General features: G+C 41.3%; 1 protein-coding gene across 2 annotated transcripts in view; it reads right to left on the reverse strand.

The window, feature by feature from the left end:
* Nucleotides 1-712: 712 nt before the first annotated feature.
* The window catches only part of HDGFL3 (HDGF like 3), a 32,556-nt gene continuing 20,678 nt past the window's right edge, over nt 713-12,590 (reverse strand). For both annotated transcript variants that reach the window (XM_069983590.1, XM_069983596.1), the window contains exons 3-8: nt 12,335-12,473; nt 11,562-11,573; nt 9,944-10,102; nt 7,672-7,815; nt 3,386-3,472; nt 713-1,700 (exon numbers count right to left, since the gene is read on the reverse strand). In XM_069983590.1, the coding sequence (XP_069839691.1) occupies nt 3,413-3,472; nt 7,672-7,815; nt 9,944-10,102; nt 11,562-11,573; nt 12,335-12,473 (514 nt within the window). In that variant the 3' untranslated portion in view covers nt 713-1,700; nt 3,386-3,412. The remainder of the gene's footprint in view (nt 1,701-3,385; nt 3,473-7,671; nt 7,816-9,943; nt 10,103-11,561; nt 11,574-12,334; nt 12,474-12,590) is intronic.

Here is a 12,590-nt window from a genome sequence, read left to right on the forward strand (position 1 = left end):
GCAGGATAATTAGCAGCAAAAAAAAAAAAGACAGAAATAAAGGAATACATTAAATTTTTGTGAACGTTTTTCCTTGACTCCAATGACTGAATCTAGTTAGTTTTTTGAGACTAACTATATGCAGCTCCCACAGAGCCATAACCTTATAAATTAGGCTAGGGCTACACAGGGCAACCAGGAACATACCTTGCCACACTGTATGGTCATGTAACTCCACCTCACTCGAATGGGGACTGGAGTTGTACGACCAGACATTGTGGTTCCTGGATTTGCTGTGTCGCCCTAGCCTAATGGCCCTATTCCACGGGCCGTTTTAGAGGAGCAAACGAGCGCTATTAGCGCTCGTTTGCTCCTCGTTCGCCGCTCGCTGCCGCCGCTATTCAACGCGGCTGCAGCGAGCGGGTGAGTGCGGGAGGGGCGGCGGGGAGCTGCGGGGGGGCTGCCCGGGTGATCGCTGATCGTCCGGGCAGCCCATAGGATATAGCAGCGTCTGCTGCCGATGCTCCTATTCAGCGGAGCGACGGCAGCAGATCGCTGCTATATCAGTCGCTTGTTTTTCAACATGTTGAAAAACAAGCGACTGCAACGATCAGCCGACATGAACGATGTCGGCTGATCGTTGCACTCTATTCCACGGAACGATTATCGTCCGTAGCGGTCGATATCGTCCGAAAATGAACGATAATCGTTCCGTGGAATAGGGCCATAAGTCCTAAGTGAGTATTTGTGTCTTCAGAGGCACACAAAGATCCCTTTTCCTTTTTTTAAGTATGAGAAATGGGGATGGACAGCGATGTCCCAAAAATAAATAGTATTATTTTTGTACTAACTATACTTGTATTTATACTATATATTTGTACTAAGTATAACGTTACTTTCCATTACAAATCACAGGCTTGGCAACCCAATAAAGACAGTTGTTTCACATCAGCTTCAGTTTACTACGCAACTTCAGAATGCTTCTGGAATTCATCAACACAATTACATACAAAACTAAACAACATGCTAGTTAAATAGTACTGACTGAATATTAGCATTCAGAAAACATTCGGCTTAATTCCCTTTATCTTTTCCTCTTGAATGTGAAGGTTTTGTGTTTTTTTTTTAGTTATGTGAATACCGCTTCTGTTAACAATACATGTTTAAAAAGCTGCCATAAATTTTGTACTAAGAACGTACAAATAGCATCTAACATTTATAGTGGTGAGCAACAAAAATACATTGATCTACCGTTTATGCCCAGGCAAAGTTACCAATATCTGCAGGCCTTGCTCTTAGACTTGTCTATAAAGAATGACAGCTAAAAATAGGATGGCAAACCCATCAACTACAAATATCTTATCTGAATGTGGATATTTATCAATGTGTTCTAAAGTTTTGTTGTTGTATTATTACACATGTAAGTCAATTCACTTTTCTTTAATTAGAAATAATTACACTTGTTGAAATCTGTGAAAACATAACATTAGCTAGTTTAAAGGGCAACATCATGCAACAGAATAATGGAAAATGAAAAGCTGCCCCCTGGAGGAGAAACACTTCTGATGCCAGCAAACACAACAAACAGGAACGTGATATTATGCATACAAACTGACAAATTCTTGGTGGCAACAATTAAATGTGTTGCGCCATATCAAATCCAAGAATACTAAACTGCGAAATATGGACCTCTTCCCACCGTATGCTGCACTTAGTTAAGTCTGGGGAAAAAAAAACACACAAAAAAAATAAATGTTAATTTCAAGTAGTTTACAGTCGAAACATATATATATAACTTTTTTACATTTTCTTTTTACAGTTAGCAGTTTAGAATTTTTAGTGCCTTAAAGGGGTATTCTTAAGGCCCTATTCCACGGGTCGTTTAGAGGAGCAATATCGTTCGTATTCGGCCGATAACGGCCGCTACGAACGATATTCGTCCCGTGGAATAGAGTGCAACGATCAGCCGACATCGTTCATGTCGGCTGATCGTTGCAGTCGCTTGTTTTTCAACATGTTGAAAAACAAGCGACTGATATAGCAGCGATCTGCTGCCGTCGCTCCATTGAATAGGACCTTCGGCAGCAGATGCTGCTATATCCTATGGGCTGCCCGGACGATCAGCGATCCCCCGGGCAGCCCCCCCAGCAGCTCCCCGCCGCCCCTCCCGCACTCACCCGCTCGCTGACGCCGCGTTGAATAGCGGCGGCAGCGAGCGGGGAACGAGGAGCAAACGAGCGCTAATAGCGCTCGTTTGCTCCTACAAACGACTCGTGGAATAGGGGCATCAGGGGCTGTTCACACAAATTCTGCAGAATTCCAATTCTTTGGGTGGAGAATGGAGGCAGGTAGGATTCCACCACGGAATTCCGTCAAATTTGCTCAGTGTGAACAGCCCCTTACAATTAAAAGTTATTCTCTGTGCACAAGATAGGTAGTGACTAGCTGATAGATGGGACTCCCACCACCGATCATAAGGGCCCTATTACACAAAGCAATAATTGTCTGAATCAGCCCTTGCTAAACTATTATCAAGCCGTCTAATAGGCTCAGTAAACAGGCACTGATCTATTAGGTTGGCATATCTTCACTCACACGCACTAAAGATTTTGTTACTTTCTTTTTTTTTAATCTTTATTATTTGGAACACAAAGAAAGGCATATACATTATTTTTATTATTCAATCAGGCATCTCCAACCTTTCTATAATTTGACAGCCATATTCAAAGATGAAGCTCACCAGGTGGAGCTGCGCCACATCAGGACAAAGAAAACAAAATCTACATGTGTGATGGATTACTAACTGATACAGGTGCACTTATATAATGCTGGTACTGTCTAGTTTGGCATTGCTGTTTCAAGTGCAAAGGGTTTATTCTAGGATCCTGATGCAGTAGTAAGGGGACAGTTATATGGTTCTTTTCCTGGTACCTATGTTTTGTAATACTACAAATACTATTTACAATAATAAATGTACAGTAGGTGCCCATGTTCTGGCCTTAGACAGTGATATATGGTTGCTGAGCTACTAGTTGGGAACACTGCATAAATGGCAGACAGGTGACACAATAAATATAATGTAACTGTCTGCTGGTATAAATGTATTACAAGTCCTAGGTTAAAGCAAAGCATCAGGCACAGCAAATACTATATATAAAATGTGTAAATTGGTTAAATATGCATTTTGATTTCTAAGGACAAATACTGGATGCACCGACTATGGGAATAAATGTGTGTATCTAAACATGACAGTTTCCATATCGCAGGACAGACAAAAAATTCAACATATTTTCTATTTCTTAGAGATATATAATGCAGACAGATCTTGCTTGCACGTTATCCTTACATTACATATATGTGTGCAGTGCCCAGTTCATATCACATGGGAAATTCACTGTATGCTCACCAAATCTTGCCTGTGTGCCACTAAGATTTATAATTTCTCTTTAGCATCTGTGCATTTCTTACGGGACCCACCTCTTGCATATACATTCTGCAAGAAAATCACAAAACACCTTTGTAAAACCTTTTGTTCAAGAAGAACATGTTTTGGTGTACTGTTCATGCTGAATATAGTATGAGGCTTAACATGCAAGAAAGGATAACCTTGACCAAAGTGTATCAGAAAAACCTCTATTTTACTATATAGGAAACTGTAATCTACTACTTTCCCATGCAGAAGGACACAGTAAAAAAGTGTGTTTAATCCGACATATACAGTTATTAAAGATCTTTGCGGCCAAGTTGACACGGCAGTGTTCCATCATGAAGTCCAAAACACCTGATCCTTCATATCCCTCACAATTTGTTTTATGGGTGCAAACTGTATACATGTTAGATTGTAGGCAGATCCCAGCAAAAGCTGACTCATGCTAAATGTATACGGTCAGCTCTAGTCTTCTGACAGATCATTAGAACTGGCTGATTTACAGAACATCCTACATTGGAAGCTGTATATAAAGATGTCCCTGAAGCACAATAATAGTACAGTATGCTGTAGACATTCAGAAAGTATTATAAGATCAAGCTGATGTTTCTGTCTGCCCTATATCATGTGATATATAGTAGTAAAAGTTGTTTTTCTTTTTTACAATAGTTAGCATAGTTATGACATATCATTGTCCTGTTTATATAGATTACATTTTCAAAAGGTAGTTACGAAACCGAGTGCTCTACAAATGCTACGGCCCAGAGCACTCAAATTAAGAAAATTAAATTCTTATTAGTAATAATGTCTGTATGAGAATATCTTCACGAAAGAGAAAAGCAGAATGTTTAAAAGATGATTATTGTAAAATGCTGAGCTGTTATTACAAGTGCTCTTCAAAGTCCATCACATTGTAAACACTTGAGGCAAACACTCCTATTACACCTAAGTTGTTTACACTGTAATCTATTATTAAACCAAAAACTCTCATATTAGTATATGCAAAATATAAACGCTGAAACTTGTTTCTTAGCTGATAGTACACACATCACAGCTAAATCTTATCTATATGTTCATGAAAAAGTATCCTGCAGTGCAGATTTCTTACCCTACAGTATGTCAATTCATAATACAGATTTTCACTGTAACAAAATCTGCATATAATTCTTGGATCTTAAAGATTTAGGCCCGGTTCACACAGTGTATAACACCGGCCATTCTGTCACGGCCGGCTAGTGAAGATCATCCCGGCCAATACAGTGCAGTATCGGCCTAATGATCTTCATTTTGTTGAATTCGGATGTGGGCAGATCCATGGGCGCCCTCAACCCAATTCACCATCGCACACAATGGAGAGTGAGGCCAGAGCCGCACTTTACATTGTGTGAACTGACATGTCTGCGGCCGCTGTTCAATGAATAGTGGCTGCACAAAACTGACATGTCAGTTTTTCGTGCTGCCGGTTGGAATCCCAGCCGGAGCATAAACTATGTGTATAAGCTCCGGCCGGGAGCCGGAGTATGTTTTGCATAATTCAAAGCTGTTGATGCGAATTTCGGCCGTGATTTATGCAAAACATACGTTTTGTGAACATGGCCTAAGGCTATGTTCCCACACAGTATTTTTGCTCACTACTTTTGTCAGTATTTGTCAACCAAACCCAGGAGTGGATATAAAACACAGAAAGGTTATGTTCACACACTGTTAAAATTGAATGGATTGTTGCCATTTAATGGCAAATAATTGCTGTTATTTTAAAACAGCTGTTATTTTAAAGCAGCTGTTAAATAGGAGCCATCCACTAAATTTCAAAAATATATAAAATACTGATCAAAATACTGAGCAAAAATACTGTGTGGGAACATAGCCTTACACTGTAATTTGTGGTGCAATATCTAAAAGATTTTTTTTTCTGTATTTCTGTGTTGTTCCAAATGAAAGTTACTTCACCAAAACCTAAACTCGTTATTGTCCACCCACAGTTTCTTTCCATGGCACAGTATTCAGTAGAGATCAGTGTACACAAACATTCAGTCTTAATTTTCAAGTCCAGAAGTGCACAAATTTCTCCCTAAAATCAACAAAATAAAGAAACACCAGAGTATTCTACAGTAAAGGAAACGCTTTTTGGCTAGCAATTTGTCCAAAATAACATTCTCAATTAAAGCCTTACATTACTATTGACTATAAAGTCAATCATATAATTAAAGGAGAACACCAGACAAAATGTATTTTTTAATATGTTTTTACATAAGACAAATTCCTATTGTATACTAATTATGGGAAATGCACATATACTGTTATTTCCCTCAATTTACTAGTTCAGACAGGCTTCAATGTCTCAAAAAAAAAAAAAAAAAAAAAATGACGTCACAAATCAGATGTATTTACATGAAGCGTCAAGCAGAGGGCGCAGTATATGTAGACATTAGATGGAAAAAATAACTGGCCTTTCCTGTGCTTTACTCACAAAGGCTATGTTCACACAATGTTTTTTTTTTTTTAATTGCCATTGTTAGCAATTTAAACAAAGGCCGTTCTTGTAAAAAAAAACAATGGCCGTTTTTTACAGTGTGTGAACAAAGCCTAAAGAAAAAAATAGTAAAACATATGCCTTTTTACTTACTATCAAATTTTTTGGTGATTATATAATGTTAACCTAAATTACTAAAATACTTTTTAGTTGTGCTTCTCATCCCTCAGCTTATAGGCAAGAAACACCAGACTAATTTTTACTGCTAGAGCCAATTATACCCGGCAACTGCGTTTTGGTACCAGCCTCCCAATGATCACATTATCATGATAACCAGTATCATAAAGGCAGTAGCTCTGTGGATAAGAGAATGAAATCATAAAGAGATTCTGTTAGTAGGTTTAGGCTGTCCTATCTAAGGGTATCATAAACTAATGACAGAGAAGCTAAACAGCATGATGTAAAATCCTGTTCTTCTGCATATTAGGAGAACGGCTGAACAGAATTATGTAATACACTGATCTGTTCAGCAGTTCTGTCACTAGTTTTTGCTATTCTCATTTAAAGCAGCATAAACCTAGTGAAGGATTTCCTTTAAACTCTCTTGTTTTGCCGGCTTCCACTGACATCATCATAAGAAGGCAAAACAGGAGCACAGCCAGGGCCAGAAAACTGCACAGCTAAGTATGGCTTGTTGGTTATTCAATGCCACGAGAAGGCAGTAGGGAGAGTTTAAGATTTTCATGGCCACCCTATTTAAAATTTAAATTTACATGGATTTAAGGAATAGGAGTGCTTGCTGTAAATTTATGGCAGGCAGTCCTTATGTGGTTAAACTGTGCTGTAGCAAATACAGTGGTACATAATTGGTTCTGGAAGGCTGTTCCAGAACCAAGCAGTTCGAGAACCGAGCTGTAAGTTCCCATAGGGAACAATGTAAATGTGATTAATTAGGTTTTTACACTCCGTGGGTCAGGTGCAGAGCACCCGGCCCACAGAGTGCAAAAACACTCCACATCCCACCCAACAGTGAGAGGCAGGAGCGTGCGGCTATTTAAACTTGCCGCCGTGCACCTGCTCCAATCAGCTGCGGGGGACACCCTGTAAAGAAGTGGGGAATCCCATCATAATGAGGGGAATCCCCGCTTCTTTACAGGGTGTCCCCGGAAGCTGAGAGGAGCAGGAGCACGGCGGCAAGTTTAAATAGCCGCCCGCTCCTGCCTCTCACTGCGGGGACAGGCTGTAAAGAAGCCGGCTCTCAGCACTGTCCTCCTGTCTCTCCCCACCAGCCCGGAGCGCTTCCGATAAACTTACCCAGCCTGTACACCCCTATAGACTGCGGCGCACCCGTACCCCCGCTCACCAGCTTCTTGCTCCTGCTGCTCCCCGCCGTCTCTGCATCATCATGATGGGATTCCCCACTTCTTTACAGGGTGTCCCCCGCAGCTGATTGGAGCAGGAGCATGGCGGCAAGTTTAAATAGCCGCCTGCTCCTGCCTCTCACTGTTCCTGAACACCTCTAACTGTCAGCTAAACATCAGTTCAGCTGACAGTTATCCCCCTGGTTTTGTTTGGATACCGAGCAATGTTCGGATACCGAGCAAAACTTCAGGGGGAAATTTTAGTTCGAAAACCGAATTGTTCGAACTCCGAGGTGTTCGGGAACCGAGGTTTTACTGTAGTGTTGAGTATAAAACCTGCAGCCCATAACATCTGTTCGAAATCACTCCTGAGCTGAGCTATAAAACACTGTCATGCTCTATGCAGTGCCAGAAAATCAATGTAATCATACCCCTGCACTGCTTTTCTGCACTTCTGATGCATTTCTTGTATCGTTATCCGCATCGCCGGCCTCTGAACCACTCTTATTTTCTTCATCTTTGCTGTCTTTTTCTCCCTCGTCTCCTGAAGATTTCCGAGAAAGCTTTGAAGGTTTCTGAAATTGTTAAAAAAAATAGTTACACACAATGTTAAATGAAAAACAAAATGCTAATGTGAACACAGCCTATAGCATACATGTTGTTTCCAAAGATTTTTTTTTTAATAAACAGAGAGTCCCCTCCATGGTATATAGCTATTTCTCATTCTTTTCATTGCAAAGGGCTGGACTGATTCTGGGGTGTTTGCCTGTAGTGCACACACACACAGACTTCCTTTCTTTACTCCTCTGGCAAATTAAAGCTCCGCGGATACTACTCTCTGCATTGCAATGGTAGAGGGCTGTAGAGGTGGTGAAGCCTTGATTTTACTTTCAGGGACAGTAAAGAATACCTATACCATACCTTTTTTACAGCTGTTTTCTAGGTTGAGGAATCATTAATTTACAAATATGTTAAAGGACAACTCCCATGTAAAACTTTTTCCCAGTAATTGAAGCACATTACAAAGTTATATAACTGTGTAATATTCTTCAATCACCTATCTGCCTCCCTTCCCTGTCTTTTCCACCCCCCACCAGGAAGTGTCCTAACTCACACAGACCTGATTACTGTCGTCACCAGTTTCTTCTCTCTGCGTCTTCTTGTGATGATGATTCATCAGCAGGAGGGCTGGGCTAGCTCTTGTTAGGGCCCTATTCCACAGTAACGATAATCGGCCGGATCGGCCCCATTTGGCCTGATTCGGCCGATTATCGTTCGGTGAAATAGAGATCGTGTCATCGGCTGATCGTTCATTTAGGGCCAGACCTAAAATCATCGTTCCCCCCACCGCGCATCGCTACGGTTGAATAGCGGTGCGCGGCGGGCGACCGGCGATTTGAGAAGAAACAGCAGCAGCATCATCATACATTACCTGGCTGCAGGGCTTCTTCTCTGCGCTGTCTTCATACCTGGGTCCCGCGCGCTCTATCTTCTGAATAGCCGGTCAGCTGACGGAGCGCTCAGCCAATCACAGGCCGGGACCGCCGCAGCCTGTGATTGGCTGAATGTGGCCTGTCAGCTGAACGGCCATTCAGAACATAGAGCGCGGGGGACCCGGGGAGGAGACAGAGCGGAGGACAAGCCCTGCAGCCAGGTAATGTATGATGCTGCAAGGGCTGCAAGGACATCGGTAACGATGTCCTTGCAGCCCTCGCTCAACGATCATTGGGCCGTGGAATAGGCCCAGTAAACGAGCGGCGATCTAGCAGATTGCCGCTCGTTTACATCGTTGATCGGGCCCTCCTCGGCCCGTGGAATAGGACCCTTACACCAGCCTCCCCCTCCCCTGCCTTGTCAGGTGACTCTGCTTGCTCAGCTCCGATTGGCTGAGCAACTGCAAGTCATGTCACTTGCTTATCTTCTCTCAGTTACTGACTCTCAGCACATAGGCAGCCCCCCCCTCCCCTCATACTCTCTCCTGCTGCCGAGTGGACTCAGTGAGTGAAGGAGTCCTGTTACTTGTTTATCTTCCCTCCTTGACAGACCCCGTCTTATCTTTCCTGCTGCCCTGACCTGATTAGGGACGGCCATTGTGCAGATGTCACTTTGCTATGTACACTACATTGCAAAATAAAAGTATGTGTGTGCAGCTTCAGTGCAGGGGCTGACAACCTGTGTGATTATATAGCAGCCTGACTGAAGAGAGAGAGAGAGGGGGTCATGTTTAGTGTGTGATGGGAGTTGAAGTGAATTGAGGGGCAGGCACTTGCAATGTCACAGCAGCCAAAGTGCATCATGGGAAGCTGAAACCAGGAAGTAAGGGAGAAATTAAGACTGAGAAGGAAGCTCTGGCTGTATGCAGGGGTTATTTGAAGGGTTATTTCCACCATTGTAGTCAAGTCTCATATGTCAGACACTGCACTAACACAAGCATCAATAATTTCTATATAGGTCCTCCATATTTTGAAATCCTTCTCATAAATATGAATACAGACTGAAGAGAAGCCCTGGTGGCTCATTATGGGAAGCAAAATGAGTTTACTGACATACTGTTTACAAACAATTGACAGTGAACGGTTGTTTGTCACTTGTCAGCTACTGTAGCTCACCAGAATCCACTACAAATCCATGTTAATTTCTACATGTTAGAACACCCTAAGGATAAAAAATAAAGAGAGACATAATCACACTAGCTCATATCACCTTCGAAGCATATGACTTCTTCCTCTTGGAGCCGGCTTTCTCATTCTTTCGTTTGCCTTTTCCATCTTCTTCCACCTGGTCTCCCTCTTCTTCACTGCTACCATCTGCAGCGTTTCCTCCTTCTCCTTCAGTTTCTGAAGAGCTCTGCTGCTGAATTGCCTAGACAATTAAAAAGAAAAAATAATAATAATAATAATTAGGACCAGGCACAGACTCATGTTTTGAGGCCAAATGAAGTGAAGAGGAGAACAGAGCCAGTTATCTAACTGGAAAATGTTCAACGTGAGGAGAACCTTAGGCACAAATGTTTCTTGTGCACAGATATATTCACTCCTGATCTACAGGAGCCCAGAAGAAAGAGGGCTATTCTTACACAACTGTAACATGACTGCATTTTAGTGTTTGCATTTATGGTGTTTTAAAGCGTAACTGTCATGTTTTTTTTATTGCAGAAATCAGTAGTATAAGCGATTTTAAGAAACTCTGTAATAGGTTTCATCAGCCAAAAAAGCCTCCTTCTGTACTCAAGAAGCAATCTCCCAGCCTCCCCCCCCCTGACTTCTTATCTGTGCATTATCAGGCAAACACGTCTTCATTACAGAGAAGCCAGTGAAGACGGGCTCTGCTCTCTCCATTGTAAGCCTATGAAGGGGGGAGGGGCTGAGGGAGATGAGGGAGCAGGAAGAGGTGACATGAAGGTCAGCTGTTTGTAGACTCTCTGGGCACCTAAACCGCAGGATTCAGGTGTCAGAAAGGTCAGTGCTTATCTATGAACTTACTGAGAGAAGATTGCAGGGTGTTGTGCTGTGCAGGGCTGCTCTGTGCTCAGTCACTCCTAACAGCCCCTCCCCTCTCCATAGCCACATAATGGAGACAGAAATCCTGCTGCTTCTGCAGTGAGGGGGGAGGCTGGGAGATTGCTTTTTCAGTCCACAAGGAAACTCTTTTAGTACATAAAACCTATTACAGAGTTTCTTAAAATCGCTTGAACTGTTGATATTTAATGTTTTCAGAAAAATGACCCTGAAATGACAGTTACGCTTTAACACATTCAGGATTAATTTAAATACATTTTTGCAATTAAAATGCTGACTGTGAAAACACCCTAAAACTATGTTCACACAATGAGAAAATGATGGATGGCCATCATTTTAGCGCTGAAACAGCCACAAATAATGTTCATGATCATAATTTGTGGTTGTCTCTTGGTGCTAAAATGACGGCCATTCAGAAAGACAGCCACCATATTCCTGTTGTGTGCACATAGCCTAAGGCTGCAACACTCTGAACCCCCATCCCTCCAATAGTTGTGAACCTAGATTAGATTCATGTAGGGCTCAGTGGAATTCTAAGATCAGTTCTTTTGAACAGCCAGCAGCTGTAATACAAATGTATGAAACTGTCTCAAGGGTCATTTGGATACAGCCTTTCCTAGGTAGTGACTGTAGATTTTAGTTCTAGGAATGGCAAACATACCCCTTTCTGAGAGCGGTCCCACCTGCACCTACTTAATCTTTTTTTCAAAACTTTCTAGAACTTTCTAGAACATCCTCCACAGTAAAATTCCTTGTCTTCACTGTACTTTCTTGTATTGTTTCCTGTAGTTCATGGTGCTCACCTTCAGATGCATCTGTAAAAACAAAATAATTTAAGTGTTCTTTAATATTTTACTTTTTACTATTATTCTACTGTAAGTATATCTAGAGGTTTTGTTTCTCTTTTCATTTTATAACTTCAACTAGGACCACAAACTTTCTGTCCAATTATTTATCTGCAAACTGTACTGTAATACAAGAATATGCTATTTAGCTACAATAAAAAAATCAATGATGACATTAATAATAATCACTACTTGTATAAATTCACTGGTGTTAACCTGTGTACAGTTCCATCTTACAGAAAGTCTTCCTAATATATTCACACAGATATTAAAGATAAGTGGAATTTGAGCATGCTTTTGAATACCGGTGGCAGAAGAAGTTGGATGCAGCCCTAGAGAGTCCTGGAAAACATGAGTACAGCTGTATTCATGTTTTCCAAGACTCCCTAGTGCTGCATCCAACTTCTTCAGCCATCGGTATTCAAATGCCTAATGATCGGACTTAGGCATGCTCGAGTTGCATTCATCTCTAATAGATATACATTCAAAACTTTAGTGTACTCCAATGCAATGTATTAGTAAAAATATAGAAGATGTCTCAATTAAAAAAATTACACTGCTCTAAGGGCGCCAAAATAGTGCAAAAATCACAAAGGTTTTTGAGCACAATAGATAAATTTCACACAAATAAATAATTAATAATTCCACATTATCTTTTCTCATCCACTATAAACACTACACCAAGGCTTTTTGTTACTGTCCTGTATGTGGAATCAGAAAACACACTATACCTGGTATCCAGTAAATTTGACTCCAGGATTGTTCTCTATTTCCCACAGTCCTTCATTAAATCCTTTCCGTTTGTTTGACTTTCCAAACTTGTCTTTAAATTCCTTGTAAGGGAACAAATCTTTGGGTCCCAAAAATGCACTAAAAAAACAACAATATAATTATATAGATAATGGTGCCATACATTGGGTTATAATAATTCACGCACACACACACACAGTAAATTGAAAGCGGCACTCAAATAGTACTTGAAGGGGG

The sequence above is a fragment of the Dendropsophus ebraccatus genome, chromosome 1 (assembly GCF_027789765.1).
Source record: "Dendropsophus ebraccatus isolate aDenEbr1 chromosome 1, aDenEbr1.pat, whole genome shotgun sequence".
Classification (NCBI taxonomy): Eukaryota; Metazoa; Chordata; class Amphibia; order Anura; family Hylidae; genus Dendropsophus; species Dendropsophus ebraccatus.